At 34.7% G+C, this 17,881-nt stretch overlaps 1 protein-coding gene across 5 annotated transcripts in view; it reads left to right on the forward strand.

The window, feature by feature from the left end:
• The window catches only part of ASPM (assembly factor for spindle microtubules), a 63,621-nt gene that overhangs the window by 9,147 nt on the left and 36,593 nt on the right, over window positions 1-17,881 (forward strand). For all 5 annotated transcript variants that reach the window (XR_010157152.1, XM_016948430.3, XM_016948364.3 and 2 more), the window contains 12 exon segments: window positions 3,341-3,487; window positions 4,993-5,238; window positions 6,232-6,299; window positions 8,526-8,667; window positions 9,268-9,398; window positions 9,920-10,095; window positions 13,385-13,530; window positions 13,621-13,706; window positions 14,236-14,457; window positions 15,972-16,179; window positions 16,266-16,408; window positions 16,524-16,652. Coding sequence is in view for 4 of the 5 variants with exons in the window: in XM_016948430.3 (XP_016803919.2) it covers window positions 3,341-3,487; window positions 4,993-5,238; window positions 6,232-6,299; window positions 8,526-8,667; window positions 9,268-9,398; window positions 9,920-10,095; window positions 13,385-13,530; window positions 13,621-13,706; window positions 14,236-14,457; window positions 15,972-16,179; window positions 16,266-16,408; window positions 16,524-16,652 (1,844 nt within the window). In the remaining variant the exon portion in view is untranslated.

The following is a 17,881-nucleotide window of genomic DNA, read 5'->3' on the forward strand; positions in this document are numbered from 1 at the left end:
GGCTCATGCCTGTGATCCCAGCACTTTGGGAGGCTGAGGCAGGTGGACCATCTGAGGTCAGGAGTTCAAGACCAGCCTGACCAGGATGATGAGGCCCTGTCTCTGCTGGGAATACAAGAGTTGGCTGGGCTTGGTGGCCGGTACCTGTGGTCCCAGTTGCTTGGGAGGCTGGGAGAGTCACTTGGGCTTTAGAGGTGGAGGTTGCAGTGAGCCAGGTTCTTGCCATTGCACTCCAGCCTGGGCGACAAGGGCGGGACTCCATCTCAAGAAATAAAAAGGTGTGAACTCCCTGAAGACAGGTCCTGTGTCCATCTTTTCAGATTCTGTATCCTGGCACTTAGGACGTAGACTAACACGAAGATGACATTCAATCAATATTTGCCAAAATGAAAAAATAAACATGTAACATCATGTTAAAGGAGCAGTTTAGGTGGAGAAATTTCTTTACCATAGTCCTGCTTGTGGATCCAGTAGTGACTTTTACATTTTATATCTAAATAGAAGCTTGAGGCTTTGTTGGGGACTCATAGGCATAAAATATTATGTTATGCAAATCTAATTAATAGGCCTATTTTCCTTTTTAAATTCTAATAATTTCTTGATAGTTTTTATTATGATAAAAGATTGGATTTTGATTAGAACTCTCATGCTTTTATGTCAGACTTAAAACTGATATTAGAATAAAGAATTCAAAAGCTAGAGAAAATCAGAGTACAATGAGAAGCCATGAGTTGCATTTGAATGATAATATTATGTCTTACAGATTTGGGGTATACGCTAAAGTTATCAAAGTTGTAAAAATAAGGCTGGGTGCAGTGGCTTACGCGTGTGGTCCCAGCACTTTGGGAGGCCAAAGTGGGCGGATCACTTGAGGTCAGGAGTTTGTGACCTGCCCGGCTGGCATGGTGAAACCCCGTCCCTACTGATAATGCAGAAGTTGGCTGGGCATGATGACGTGCACCTGTAGTCCCTGCTACTCGAAAGGCTGAGGCGGGAGAGTCGCTTGTACCCAGGAGGCAGAGGTGCAGTGAACAGAGATTGTGCCACTGCACTCCAGCATGAGTGACAGAGCGCTATGAGTCACTACACCTGGTATGAGCCACCATGCCCGGCCTACGATGACTTTTATACATGTTGTTAAATCATCTTACAGATTTTATAATTTGGGGGGAGAAAAATTTTACTAAATGGTCTTTTAATGGAAACTACAAGAACCAGAATCTTTGCTTTGTTCACTTAAGTGTCCATTCCTAGGCCTAGAACAATGTCTGACACATAGCGGCAATTATTCCTTGAATAAATGGACCCAGCAATAGTACATTAGCTATGCTATATGCATAAATTAAAAATGTAGATTATTGACTTTCAAAAAATAATTAATGCGACTTCTTACTGCTTCTGAACATGTTTGTGAGTTATATTGCTGAGGGACCTTTATCTTCTCATTCTTTCATCTTAATCCAATGTTATTAAAATTGAAATCACCAATATTATTCCATATCTAAAAATAATATCTACCTTATAAAAATTATCACTCTGCTGCATTTGAGAATAGACTTTTTAGGTAATAATAGTATGATCCATAGTTTTTTTAGGGCACAGAAGGATTCATGCTAACAGAACATTTTATTTTCTATTTTCCCAGAGCTATAAAACATGATATTATATGATAACTATAAGGCATATTTTTACTCTGTTCATATTTTTTCTAAAAAAAATTAGTGTTTGTTTCCCATATAACTTTTAATTTTATAAGTAAATATTTGTCTCTTTCAGCTCCAGTTTTATGTGAAATAGAGTTTCCAGATTTATGTAGCATGGAGAGTTTTAATAAGTCAGAGTTACTGATTTTTGCCAGTCATTTTCTCAGTTGTTAACTTCTTTTATCTTTAGTTGATTTTTTTTGTAGTGACAAGTTTTGTTTCTATTCTCATTTCCTTTTGTGTATATTCTATGTATATTTTGTTTTTGTTTACTATGAAAATTACATATAACATCCTAGAGTTATAACATTCTAATTTGAATTTATTTCAACTTAACTTCAATCACATACCAAAATTCTACTGCTATATAGCTCTACTCTTTTTAGGTTATTGATGTCACAAATTATATCTTTATTCATTGTACACCACCTAACATATTTATAATTACATTTTATGCATTTGCCTTTTAAATCCTGTAGAAAATAAAAAGCGGAGTTACAAACCAAAATTACAATAATACTGTTTTTATGCTTGTTTATATATTTACCTTTACCAGAGAGCTTTATAGATTCATATAGCTTGCTTATTTACTTATATAGTTACTGCCTAGAGTTCATTTATTTCAACCTGAAGGACTTTAATGCTTCTTGTATGGCAAATTTAGAGATAAATGGATTTTTTCAGCTTTAAAAAAAATCTAGAAATGTCTTAATTTCTCCCTTATTTTTGAAGGACAGGTTTTCCAGCTATCAGTTTCTCAATTGACAGGTTTCTTCATTATTTTAAATACATAATCCACTGCCTACTGGCCTTCAAGTTTTCTGCTGAGAAATCAGCTGCTAATGTTATCCAGATCCCTTGTCTGTGAGAGTTGCTCTTCTCTCTGAGCTTTCAAGATTCTCACATTGTCTTTTTGTTTTGTTTTTTGGGACAGAGTCCTGTTCTGTTGCCCAGGCTGGAGTGCAGTGGTGTGATCTCGGCTCACTGAGACCTCCATCTCTTGGGTTTGGGTGATTCTCCCATCTCGGCCTCCCAGGTAGCTGGGGCTACAGGCATGTGCCACCATGCCCAGCTAGTTTATTTGTGTTTTTGGTAGAGACGGGGTTTTGCCATGTTGCCCAGGCTGGTTACAAACCCCTGGCCTCAAGCAATCTGCCCAGGACTACCATTTACCCAGCAATCTCATTACTTGGTAAAGACCCAAAAGAAAATAAATCATTCTACCAAAAAGGCAAAAAAAAAAAAAAAAAAAAAAAAAGACATATTTAAGGTGATGGATATCCCAAGTACTCTGACCTGATTTGTATAAATTCTATGAATATATTATCACATGTACCACAAAATTGTGTACATCTATTATGCATCAATTATAAAAAAGATATTCTATCAGACTTTAATGTAGTTGACTCATGGTGGTTTAGTGTTAAATAACCAGGAAATATCGCTTTACTTTTCCCCATTTTGCTCTGATTACATTTCTTACCCAAAATGCTTTCAGCTCTTTCCTGCAAGTAGTAGAAAAGCAAATATTGTTCAGTGTTTTAAAGATGGTATTGCTAGTAAAAATGACTTTTGCTGTATATTGTACAATAAGTTAAAGGAAATTTTGTTATGCAGTAACCTAATTGTATTCTTAGATATTCCGAGACACCCGATGCCATTTGCTGCAAAAAACATGTTTTATGATGAACGCTGGAAGGAAAAGCAGGAACAGGGCTTCACTTGGTGGTTAAATTTTATATTAACCCCTGATGACTTCACTGTAAAAACAAATATTTCTGAAGGTAAACGTTAAATTAATGTTTAAATTTAATAATACTTTTAACAGATAAAGATTTTTAACATCGTTTGTCATTCTTTAATTATGCATAGTTATTATAAGTAATGGCATAATTCCCTGTTCATTAGCCTAAATGCTTGTATAGGTAAGAATTTTTATTTACATAAATTTATATATGTACATTTTCTTTACCAAAAGTACTGAAATATGCTTTTTGTTCTCTATTCTCTCTCATCAGTCAATGCAATCAGTCCTGTGTGGCCTGCCCACTTTGGGCATATTGTCCCCACTGTTCAATACCTTAGTTTAAGAAGTATGTTGGAAAGCTATAGGGTTATGAGGAAACTAAACACCAATTCATATGAGGAATTTTTTAACATTTCAGTGTTTGTTCTGGAAAAGAGAAAACTTGGGAAAGGGACCAGGTAGAGATGTGCCTTTCAAACATTTGAAGTGTTTTCTTGTGAAAGAGAAGGAAACTTAACTTTTGTGCAGCTCTTGCTTAGAAGTTATAGGGATCAATTTCAGCTGAAGATAAGGAAAAATTCTTATGAATGTTTAAATTGTCAAATCATCATATAGGCTAACTTTTAAAGTGATAATTTTCCTATTGTTCTGGTGTTCAGACAGACACTGATTTATTTTTGTCAGAGAAGCGCGTGTATAGGGTTTTTTTTTCTTTTTTGCTGTTGGAGACAAGGTCTCACTCCCTCACCCAGTCTGGAGTGCATTGGTGTGATCACAGGTCACTGCAGCCTCCACTTCCCAGGCTCAAGCAATCTTGCTCCCTCAACCTCCTGAGTAGTTGTGACTACAAGTGCACGCCACCATGCCTGGCTATTTTTTTTTATTTTTTATTTTTTATTTTTGAATAGAAGAGTTCTTGCTATGTTGCCAGAGTTGGTCTTGAACTCCTAGGCTCGAGGAATTCACTTGCCTTGGCCTCCCAAAAGGCTGGGATTACAGGTGTGAGCAATTGTACCTGGCTGGATTTTTGTATTAAAAGGGTCTTTGAATTAGATGCTCTCTAAGCAGTGATCTTAGAGATCACTTAAAAAAAAAAGAAAAAAGTTGTTTCTTTTCCAAAAGGGAGCAAAGCCCCATTTTTCGTTCTTTTCTTAAAAGAAAATGTGTTTTATAAAAGATTAAATTACATTTCAAAATTCAATTGATTTTTAAAAATTATATTCCTTAGAAACTTGACTTTCATTAATTTATAAAAAGGATGGGAACAGATAAACCAGTGAGGAAGTTAATTCATTAGTCCGGATTAGAGATAATCATGTTTGAATTTGTGATAGTAGAGGCGGTGAAAAGTGGCTAGACTTGGAATACATTTTGCAGGTAGAGCTAACAGGTTGCGATGATAGATTGGCCTAAGGAGTAAGCTTGGAGGGGGTGAGGAATAGATTATGTTTTTACCGTCTGAAATTGCATTTTATTGCTGGATTTAAGAATATGTAGAGATATTGTTTAACCAGAAACATTCTTTCTTTTGTTTTTACCCAGTAAATGCTGCTACTCTTCTTTTGGGAATAGAGAATCAACATAAAATAAGTGTTCCTAGAGCACCTACAAAAGAGGAAATGTCTCTCAGAGCTTATACTGCTCGGTGTAGGTTAAACAGACTACGTCGTGCAGCATGCCGTTTGTTTACTTCTGAAAAAATGGTTAAAGCTATTAAAAAGCTTGAAATTGAAATTGAAGCTAGGCGGTTAATTGTTCGAAAAGATAGACACCTATGGAAAGATGTGGGTAAGAAGACTGCAGAAATCTTGACATTAATTCTTTAAAAACATTCAAGAGATTTTGTGTTTTTTTCCCCCGGCTTTATTGACATATAATTGACAGGTAAAAATGGCATATATTTAAGGTATACAACATGATGTTGATATATGTATATATTATTAAATGATTATAACAATCAAGCTAATTAATGTATCTACTCACATAGTTACCTTCTTGTGTGTATGTGTGGTGAAAACATTTAAGAAGTACTGTCAGCAAATTTCAAGTATACAAGTCACTGTTATTAACTATAGTCGTCATGGTGTACATTCGATCTCCAGAATTTATTCATCCTGCATAACTGAAACTTTATACTCCTTTGACAACATCGCCCCAGTCCCTCTACCCCATTCTCTGGCAACCACCATTCTCTGTGCTTCTATAAATTCAACTTGTTTAGATTTCACATATAAATGAGATCATACAGTATTTGTTTTTCTATGCTTAGGCTATTTCAGTTTGCATAATATCCTCCAGATTGATCCATGTTATCACAAGTGACAGGATTTTCATTTTTAAGACTGAATAGTACTTCATTATATATAAATATATATATATTTATCATATATATTTATTTGTATATATACGTACACACACATACACATACCCCACATTTTCTTTATCCACTTATTCACTAATGGACACTTAGATTGATTCCATATCTTGGATATTGTGGATAATGCTGCAATGAACATAAGAATGCAGGTATCTCTTCCAGATACTGATGTCCCCAAGAGATTTTGTATTTCAAAACTAGGTATACATGCTTTAGCTTTGCTGCCAAAAATCCCACATACTTGAATATGATCATGTATATTTAAGACTATAAGTGTATTTTATTTAAATTAACTTATTTCATATAAGCAAGTATTTTTTTCCCACTGATATACTCTCCTTGAAGTTTTATTTCTTGTCTCTATTTATCAATTTGAACTTATTTGCCTTTGACATGCATTTCAGGAGAACGTCAGAAAGTCCTGAATTGGCTGTTGTCCTACAATCCTTTGTGGCTTCGAATTGGTCTAGAGGTAAGCATATATTTCACGTTTCTAAAATAATATTTTTTTATTATATACTTTTTGTAGAATAGACTCATTTTATTACAATGTAGTTTTACTTATAAAAGTTGGAAGTCATTAGGTTAGCTTGATTCATCTTTTAGTATAAAATGTAATACCCGTTAATAAATGCTTATTAGGTAAATAGACTATGCCATTATATATTATTACACCATATTGTAATACAACATTTTACTGTACAGTCTCTTTAAACATAATTTGGTGTTGCACGTAATGACAACTATAGTAAACTCATTTTTGCAAATTTACAAATGCCAAGACGAGGCTGCTGTGAATACATTTTCTAATTTAAATTTCTTAAAACCCAGTGAAGTATGTATTATTATTTCCACTTCACTAACGAAACAGAAGCTTAGATGTTAAAGTGACTTGCCCTGGCCAGGTGTGGTGGCTCATGCTGTAATCCGAGCACTTTGGGAGACTGAGGTGAGCTGATCGTGAGGTCAGCAGATGGAGACCATCCTGGCTAACGTGGTGAAACCCTATCTCTACTAAAAATACAAAAAAATTAGCCAGGCGTGATGGTGGGCGCGTGTAGTCCCAGCTACTTGGGAGGCTGAGGCAGGAGAATGAGGGGAACCCGGGAGGCGGAGCTTGCAGTTAACCGAGATTGCACGACTGCACTCCAGCCTGGGCCTGGGTGACAGAGCGAGACTCCTTCTCAAAAAAAAAAAAGTGACTTGCCCTATGCCAATTATTTGGTCAGGAGTTGAACCTATACCAATCTGATTAAATAGTACTCATAAAAATGTCATCAGGATTTGCATTCTTTACATAGTTCTTGGCTCTGTAATACCTAGAATGTTGAAACCGACTGAATTAGAAAGATACTATTAGTAATTGGCTGTTTAAAGACATTTTTATTAAAAGTATCTTTTGTGCATCTGTATTCTTTAGTTTTTTGCTAGTATGCTTTCACATTTTTTCTAGGTTTCTTACCTTCTTAATGTAGGGTCTCCCATTACTATTTCAGTTTATTCCAGGTTTTGGAATAGAAGAGTCTTTGGGACCGAACAGGATCTTTGTAATAATCTGGCTTTTACATACCAATAAATTGAGGCCCAGAGAGAATAAATAATAAGCTTACTGTGGTTACACAGCATTGTGGTGTCATTGCTGGGATTTCTTATTTCAATTCCAGTGTCCTTTCCCTTTAAATAGTTGGCAAGTTACAGATCAACTAGCTCTGCTTCACATATGAAAGAATTCTGGAACCTCAATTGAAATAGAGCCCCCCATATTTGGGACATAGCTTTTTTGTGGCAAAAATAAAATCAAGAACTTTGTGTGGAATCTTGCAATGCTTTTTAAAACCTCTTGGATGTAATTTGTATCATCTCCACCCACATTCCATTGGCCAAAGCACATTATGTAGCTAAGCACAAACTAGTTAGGAATGTATTAACCTCCCACAAGTCACAGCAAATTTATGGCAAGTGGTGGGGATGTATAATCTTTTTCAGGTACCTTATTACTACACCCTAGGATTCTTTAAATAAATGTACATGAGGATTTTAAGAAAATTTCAAAGGCCAAAAAAAGTAAATAAAGTTAAATTCCTCTATTTTGGTAGGTAATAATTAATACTTTTCCATGCTTTAATCTTTATATTTTGTCAATGTAGGGTTGCAGAATTTGATATTTTTAAAGTTTTTTCTAATTGCTTTAAAAATTATTAATAAGCATGCTAATGTTAAACTAATTTTATATTTAAATCATTGATTATAAACAGACCTGTGCTTTCCAAATTATCTTGGATGATTTGCAGATGTTTTCTACATTGATAACTATCATAAAAATTTGAATATTTAGGTTTCTGTTATAACTTCACGATGTACTTAATGGGACAGTTATAAATAAATTTGAACAACATGCCTATATTTGATAGTTCTTTAACTTAAATGAAAAAATTAAAATGGGAATGTTGCTCGTCAGATGATTAAGACTTATCTTAGTCCTGAGCTTTGTCTTTTTGCATTGCAACTTATACTATATACAATAAGATATACATAAATCATATATGCATAGTTTAAAGAAGTTATTTAGCAAATAACCATGTCATTTAGAAAGTAGAACATTGCCAGTTCCTTAGGTTATGGTCTGCCATTCCTCAGTCACTTCCCTTTGTTTCTTAGAGATAGCATAATTCTGACTTTGGCTTTAATTTATTTTCAGACAACTTATGGAGAACTCATATCTTTGGAAGATAACAGTGATGTCACAGGGTTGGCTATGTTTATTCTGAATCGCCTACTTTGGAATCCTGATATAGCAGCTGAGTATAGACACCCCAGTGTTCCTCACCTGTATAGAGATGGTAAGTATCTCTGCCTCTCCTACATTCTCTCCACACTATACATGAATGGCTTATTGTCATTCTTCCTGTTTCTGTTTACATTTTCCTTTCTCAAAGAAACCAATCTAAGTAAGTCTCTGCTTCTAGTACTCTCCCTTCCTCCACCCTCATTCCCCGTTAATTCCTCCATCACTATTTATAATTCTATCTGTTGTCTCTACCCATCCTCTCCCCTCAGTAGGTTGTAAGTCCTATGGGGGTCATGTTTGTTGTAATTTGGTACTGTATATCTAACACCTACGATGGTGCCTGCATGTAGTAGGTGTTCATTAAATATTTGTTGAGTAAGACCAACTAAATCTCTTGATGCCTCTGTGCCTGTTTCCTCATCTATGAATTGAAAATATTAAGTGGTGCATACTTGTCCCATAGAGATATTGGGAGGATTAAATGGATTTATACACATAGAGCACTAAAAAAGGCACATAGTGTTTTATTTGTGCTTGCTACCCCACACTTTTTGTTTTACTAACACCTTATTATTATTATTATTATCATATTTTAAGATGAAACCTACCTTTCATAGATTAACTTGCTGTGCTTTTTTGTACTTTATTTAAGGTCATGAAGAAGTTTTGTCCAAGTTTACATTGAAAAAGTTATTGTTGTTGGTCTGTTTTCTTGATTATGCTAAAATTTCCAGACTTATTGATCATGATCCTTGTCTCTTCTGTAAAGATGCCGAATTCAAGGTATGCTTTTCATTTTATGCTTTATATTTTATATTTCCCATTTACGACTTTTGCTTGCTTTCATGGTATGTTTTCTCTTTAGAAAAAAAATTAGTTTTCCAAAGAATAATACTCAGAGGAGTAAAATAGGAATGCCTGTCTGGTGAGTCCCATCAGTAATTCTAACCATCCCTGGTTTTTATTGGTTTACCTTTCATCAGCACATTATCATTACTCTTAATTTTGACTTGAAAATGGATTAAACTATGCTTCTGAAGATTTAATTTTTGAGAAAATTTCTTCCCTAATTTTGATGTAGTATATAATCAAGTTAATGCTAGTTTTTATAGTGTATTATTATGAGCAACTTTTAGAAAGATCTTAAGTTGGAAATATGTATGAAATTTGCATTATTAATGTATAATATGAAACTTTTTATATTATTTTATTTTTATATGTACAGAATGATTTGGAGGATTTGTTTTTATTATAAGCAAAATTATAATATTGGAATATAATATCTGGAACTTATTTCTTTATAGGCTAGTAAAGAAATCCTTTTGGCTTTTTCACGAGATTTCCTAAGTGGTGAAGGTGACCTTTCCCGTCACCTTGGCTTATTGGGATTACCTGTTAACCATGTTCAGACACCATTTGATGAATTTGATTTTGCCGTTACAAATCTTGCTGTAGACTTGCAATGTGGAGTGCGCCTTGTGTACGTATAAGAAATAGAATTATTTTGCTTAATGGAATAGACTAACATTTTCTGGAAAACACTTTTTTTGTAATTATTCAATCTTGCTCTTTCATGTAGTACAATAAATTTAGTACTGAAAAAAATTGAGGTTTTTTTTTTTCAGGGAAGTGGTACATCAATGTTATGTCCAGAAACCTTGTCTCCTATCCACACCTTTTTTCCTGATGGCATGTGACTGGGACTCATGGATAATAATTACTGATGTCTCAGAATAGGAGTTGGGAAGACCATTAAACTAATTAAAATGTCAAACATTGAAATAACACTTTTTTTCTTTTTTTGAGACGGAGTCTTGCTCTGTTGCCCAGTCTGGAGGGCACTGGCAAGGTCTCGGCTCACTGCAAGCCTGCCTCCTGGGTTCACGCCATTCTCCTGCCTCAGCCTCCGGAGTAGCTGGGACTGCAGGTGCCCACCACCACGCCCAGCTAATTTTTTGTATTTTTAGTAGAGACGGGGTTTCACCGTGTTAGCCAGGATGGTCTCGATCTCCTGACCTCGTGATCCGCCTGCCTCGGCCTCCCAAAGTTCTGGGATTACAGGCATGAGCCACCGTGCCTGGCCAAAATGACACTTTTTATTGACAGTGGTTTCATGAATTTTATATCATTTGAGACCATTTTTAGTAGTATTAACCTTGTTTTACATATGAGGAAAATAAGATGAAGTGGTAGAATAGATTGCCCAAGTTTTCCACAGTGGAATTGAGACATAAACTCATGAAATCTGACTTCAAATTACACAATATTTCCTCAATAACAAACTGGAATGCTCAAAATTGGCTTTGGTATGTATGATGGATAGCCAGTTTTGCTTAGAAGGAATGGCCTTTAGCATTTTGCCATGATTGGCCTCTTTAGGGTATCTGGGTTGGAGATACTCATTTTATTTCTAGGGAACTCTCCAAAATATATATTGTATCCTTATCAAGGAAGCACTTTTGGGGTCAAGGCAAGAGATTTCTTTAAAGCAATGAAAGTTTTTTTCTCTGTATTTAGGAAGTTGCTATGCCTCAAAACAGCTAGTTAAATGTTGACGTATGGGGAGCACAGATTTAATGGTCTTTATAAAATATCTCTGCTACAGTAAAACTTCCCAAACTCTTTAGCTGACCCTGGTACATTTTTGTCAGATTTTAAATTGCTTATATTGTAGCTAAAATTAATTGCAGGCAGTCTTCATGTTAAAATTCATGTTGTCTAAAACTCAGCTGAATAGGAAAGAAGCTATTTGGATATACTTTTTAATTTCTTTATTTCGACTAGAGATAACTTTAGAGTATAAACTAGAAAACCTTATATCCATGTTTGATGGAGACCAATTGAAAGAACTGTGAATATTTAGAGAAGTAGAACAGAAGAGAAAACTCTGGGGCATAAATGTTTTAAGATATTTGAAGAACTGTCTTATAATAAAAGGTGATTAAATTGTTTATTGCCAAGCAAAATAAGTATGCATGAACAATGAAAATTTCAGGAAGATGAATGTGGGTTTGGTTTAAAAACTTGCCAATATTCAGACGTGTCTTTATCAAACAACCAGTTCACAGTGTTGGAAGGTTCAAGCAGAGGTCAGAGGACCGCTTGGCCAGAATGGAGGAATTCTTTGACATTTATGAGGACGAGATCCTAGATTTTTATGAATCTCCGGTTTTTGAAAAACAGTTTACATGTCCCTTGCCTTCTTTTAGGCTAAATTTCCATGAACATTCTTTACTTTCTGATCAGTATTCTCACAAGTTAATAGTCTTTTTACTGCAGCTTTGTCTCACTTTAGCAGTTCCATACGAGCTAAGATCATTTTGCTTAAAATATTTCACATTTTTTTAGTTGGTTAATTTGTTTATTTAATAAATTCAAGCTACCACATCAATATTCTGGCCAATAGGAATTGTTTTTATACTTTTTCCACTTTCTAGGAGGAACAAGGATTGGTTTAATGTTCAGTGCTATTTTTCCACAAAGAAAGTCCCCCTCCTGTTTTTTTTTGTTTTTTTTTTTTTGAGACAGAGTCTCACTCTGTCACCCAGGCTGGCTTGCAGTGGCACGATCTCGGCTCACTGCAGCCTCTGCCTCTGTGTTCAAGCGATTCTCCTGCCTCAGCTCCATGAGTAGCTGGGACTATAGGTGTGCACCACCATGCCTATTTAATTTTTGTATTTTCAGTGGAGACGGGGTTTCACCATGTTGGTCAGGCTGGTCTTGAACTCCTGACCTCAGGTGATCCACCCACCTCAGCCTCCCAAAATGTTGGGATTACAGGCGTGAGCCACCGCGGCTGGCCAGAAAGCCCATTTTTATGCTTTTACAGGAGTTACTGAGGATTTAGCACTGTTGGATGTTGATGTTATTTAGTCGGTTAGGAATTCTAAGTAGTTAAGAGATCAATCTTGTATAACCAAATTTCTGTTTTGATAAGTGTCAGCAAAACGACTGTTTTATAAATCTTTGAAGTCACTTGAGAATGCTTTGGGATGGTTACCCTATTAATGCCATGGGTGATGGGTTGGTCTACAATTGACTGGATGGTTGGCCTAGAATTATCTTAAGTCTCTTTCTAGCCTTTAGAGACTATGGTTGTATAAGTAATTCTACCAGCTTTTTGTTGAAGACAGAAATCAGTTGGGGCTTGCTTTTTCTGTCTTTGTTAGGTAGATACTCAAATATTCGTGTGTGTATATATACATATATTTTTATATATATATAGGAATTACTGTGGAAACTAGTAAAACTGGATTTTAGTTCTCATCTTAGTTTTGCCATTACCAGCTCTATGACCATAGGCAATTCATTTAAGCTCTATAGGCCTTAGTTTCTTTATCTAACAATAATTAATTGTGGGCTTTACCATGATAACTAAAATAAGAAAATAAAGCACTTGCTTGATGTGTACAATATAGTACATCCCAATAAATGTGCTTCCTCTCTGCTCTACATCCCTCTCCTCTCTTTTCTGTCCTTTCCTTTCTTTCTCTTCTCTGTAGAGCCCTATTGTTTTGTTGATGTGTGCATTTATATATGTATATCTTATTTTCTTATCATCTGTTCACATACTTCAATCCCAAACTTAAAATAAGAACTCTACTTGCCGACTATGGAGCAACAGAGTTTTGAGATAGTTTTTTGAAGTCTTTCTGATCATAAAGCCCTGTAACTGTTGGGATTTATGTGGGAAATAACTATATTTCAGTTAAGGGTTTTTTCATATACGTTTTTATGATAATTTCATCTGAACATTTTATTACTGCCAGGCGAACCATGGAACTTCTCACACAGAACTGGGACCTCTCAAAGAAACTCAGGATTCCGGCAATAAGTCGTCTTCAAAAGATGCACAATGTTGACATTGTTCTTCAAGTTCTTAAATCACGAGGAATTGAATTAAGTGATGAGCATGGTAAAAACTGAGTAGAGGTAAAACTTATTCTCCTCACTGAATATTGATATGTGCGTACATTATGCTAATGGACAACCTTTTCTTTTATAGGAAATACAATTCTATCTAAGGATATTGTGGATAGGCACAGAGAAAAAACTCTCAGGTTGCTTTGGAAAATAGCATTTGCTTTTCAGGTATTATACATTTGGTACATCTTGTATTTTTTATCAATTTTGATTACTGATTTATAAAAACAATTTGAATCTAATAAAGAATAACAACAACAACCATCATTTAATAAGGTTTATTTTGCCCCAGTAACTGTGATAAATGCTATATATATATATATATATATATATATATATTTCAATCTAATCTTCACCACACCTGCAAAGTAGGTGTTATGTCTACCTCTCAGATGAGGAAACTGAAACTACAGTTTACATCATTGATAAATCCCATGTGGCCCCAAATCCCATGTTCTTAACCACTAAACATTTTATCACTTCAGTGTAGATGGTGTTTGCCTTTGGGGAAAAAAAAAGCGACTGTTTTGTACTAAAATATCCATTTCAGGCACTTTATTTTCTTTGATTTTTTTAACTTCCTGGTTTAAAACATCTACAGTTTCTCTAAATAGAAGATAGTTACTTTGATTTCTGTGGGTTAAAAATAATCTATGGAAAATATGAAGGTATTTATCTTTTTCTGTGTTTGTTTTAGGTGGATATTTCCCTTAACTTAGATCAATTAAAGGAAGAAATTGCCTTTCTAAAACACACAAAGAGTATAAAGAAAACAATATCTCTACTATCATGCCATTCTGATGATCTTATTAATAAGAAAAAAGGCAAAAGGGATTGTGGTTCCTTTGAACAATATAGTGAAAACATAAAGTTATTGATGGATTGGGTAAATGCTGTTTGTGCCTTCTATAATAAAAAGGTAAGTTTCTTTGTTTTTTGTTTTAACCCAATATATTTTAATAAATTTTGATGAAAGTCACTTAAACTTAATGCCTGAAGTCTTTTCTTGAATTTCTTAGTTCATCTGTGTAAGCAAACTTTCCCTCAAATGAGTGAATGTATTATCATGCACTGTATTTCATCTAATCTGTCACCAATTGTGTGATACATGATAATTTTATCAAGAAAAGAAAAATGTGCCCTAGATGGAAGTCTTAGTAGAAGATGCTTGCATAGAACTGGGACATAAAAGAATCATATCATTATTATAAAGATCAATTCAAATAAGCCCACATTCAGAAAGGGACAACTAAGAACTTACCACTAGTTAGAGGAAGAAGAACAAAATTTGAGTCTCTCTATAATCATTTGTTAGGTTAATACTGTATTTCTGTATGAAGTATACTTCTTAGTGTAAATATATGAAAAAAATTTCCCCTAAACACATGGATAAACTATCTGGTAATAAATATGAGACAGAAACAGTGATACACAGTATGTATAGCTAAATATGGTAAGCCTTGCAATATGATTATACCAAGAAGTTATTAGTACAAAAATTGTTAAACATATGGATAATCTTCTATGTTTTAACTAAATACTAGAGAGCCAAAGTTGATCATCGGTATTAATTAATTCCATATTTGGAATTTGCATACTAGCTAAAATTTCTTTTTAATGCCAAAATTAGTAGTTGCAGTATTTTGTGGTCATTTATTGACGTGTGTGAATGCCTGGGCCCTCATAGCCAGCTGATGTCAAACAAGGTGGTGCTCTTTTTGTTTCAGCTCTTATACTGTAAACAAGCGTCCTTTTCAGGACCTATTTAGCATTGTACTTTTTTGCATTTTTGTGCTTTTTGTTGGTGAGTTCCCTGTTTAAAATGGCTTTCAAGTGTAGTAATGAAGCCCTGTCTAGTGTTCTTAGGAGAAGACTGTGATGTGCCATATACAGAAAATATATGCATTAACTAATTTTAATGCAGGCGTGAATTATAATGCTGTTCGCCATGAGTTAGTGTTATCGAATCAGAAACACCTGTGAACAAGGTTATGTGCGGATTGGTTGATAAACATATTATAACCAGAGGCTCACAGGACACTAACCTTATATTTCTCCTCTATGCAATGGTTCAATATTCACAAATAACGAGAATCCACTCTCATTGCTTGTTGTTGTAGTTTCCTAAGACTACCATAGCAAATTACAGCAAACTAGGTGGCTTAAAGTAGAAATTTATTCTCTCACAGTTCCAGAGGTTAGAAGTCTGAAATCAAGGTGTTGGATGTGCCATGCTCTCACATAAAGTTCTAGGGGATACTCTTTTATTTTTTTCTTTTAAATTTTAGAGTTTACCAGTCAAACTTGCCATTACTTGCCTTGTAGATTTGTCACTCCAGTCTCTGCCTTTATTATTCACAGGTATTCTGCAAACCATTATGTCTATATTACTTTCTAAATGCGGTTAATTGTTTTTCTGGCATTTTCAATCAGGTGGAGAATTTTACAGTGTCTTTCTCAGACGGCCGTGTGTTATGTTACCTGATCCACCATTACCATCCTTGCTATGTGCCATTTGACGCTATATGTCAGCGTACTACTCAAACTGTGGAATGTACGCAAACTGGTTCAGTGGTATTAAATTCATCATCTGAATCTGATGACAGTTCTCTGGATATGTCACTTAAAGCATTTGATCATGGTTAGTCCCTTTTGGTTACTTTTCCAATTTTTTGCCATGTCTGATTTGAAGCTACGGCTAATTTCTCCTTTCCTCCTGCATAACAGAAAATACTTCAGAGCTATACAAAGAGCTCCTAGAAAATGAAAAGAAAAATTTTCACTTGGTTAGGTCTGCAGTTAGAGACCTTGGTGGAATACCTGCTATGATTAATCATTCAGATATGTCAAATACAATTCCAGATGAAAAGGTAAGTAAAAGAAGAGTTTCTAATTATTAATTCAATAATAAAGTCTCAGAAGATGATAGTAAGTACTGTATTCTCTGTTGATATTCTGTTTTTATCTTTTGTGGGTTTTTTTTAGGTGGTTATTACCTATTTGTCATTTCTTTGTGCAAGGCTTTTGGATCTTCGTAAAGAAATAAGAGCTGCTCGACTCATACAAACAACATGGAGAAAATATAAACTAAAAACAGATCTCAAACGCCATCAGGTACTCCTAGAATATGAAACTACTATAGTGTGAATTATACTTTAGAAGGTATTTGTTGATTGATTTTTGATATGATTTTACATTTTATGGATGTATGGCATTATTAAGATAAATTTAGTAATTGTGTATATGTATTTTGGGTTGGGGAGGTATGAGTATTTCTCCCTAATTGCTAATATTCCCTTCATTTGATGTATCTTCCAGTCTGTCCACCCCTTCACCTAGTCTGTTCCAGGGGAAGAGGAATAACTTAATCTGCTTTTTAAATTTGTGAGGAATACATAGCTCTCATTGACTCAGCTCTTCCTTTCCTCCTATTGGAATCTAACCTGCCTCTGGAGAGCAGGAGCTTTCCATTAATTTTTTATTCTGTGCTGTGTGAGGCTTGACCTCAACTAGTGCTGCCTGGGCCTGAGCATCAAGTGTCTGATTTTGTGATTTAACTAGTAAGCTTAGTTTGTTTGCCATGAAGCTGTCTTCTACTTTATCCTTTATTAGTTTTAAAAGTGGTATTTTGGTTTCTGCTATTAATTTTTCAAAATGTTAGGATCTGGGCATGAGAATAGAGATGTTATTTATTGTTTCCCTTTGTGACCCCAATAGTACAAAAATTTCATTAATGTAAAAAATTTTTTTCTTAAGTTCTGAGAAAATTGTTATTTTTAATAATCTAAGAAACGGCCTCCTTGATCAAGTTGAACAAACTATTTCACTCTTTTTGTCACCCTATTCCATCTACTAACTAATATTGTGTTTATTTATTTGGAAAACCAAAAAAAATAAAACAAGCATCTATGCCTGGTAAAATTTATCATAAATATTTCAGAAATACATTCCACCCAATATTCCTTCTCAACTTTGAAATATAATGCATCTGTGATAAAGTTCTTGGTAGCTGTGTAAAACAGATAAATTTTGACAACTTTCAAACACAATATGTGTTTTTTCATTTCACACCAGACTTGGAAATAAGACTAATTGAAATAATTTTCTTTTCCCCTACTTAAACTCTTCATAGTAAAGTTTGGGAAATAGGCAGGGTCTTAACACTCACAAATGGTCTTTTCTGCTACTGTATATGCTGTGTGCCCTATAGTGCCCCTAAACTCAGGATCTGCCTCCCTGCCTACATATCACTTGGAGAATAACTTCCTGAAAACTTTACTAAAGCAATTCCCTTAGAAGCTTCCAGTACTTCTAGGGGAATTGGAAGAGTTCAGGAAAGTGTC

Source organism: Pan troglodytes, chromosome 1 (genome assembly GCF_028858775.2).
Source record: "Pan troglodytes isolate AG18354 chromosome 1, NHGRI_mPanTro3-v2.0_pri, whole genome shotgun sequence".
NCBI lineage: Eukaryota > Metazoa > Chordata > Mammalia > Primates > Hominidae > Pan > Pan troglodytes.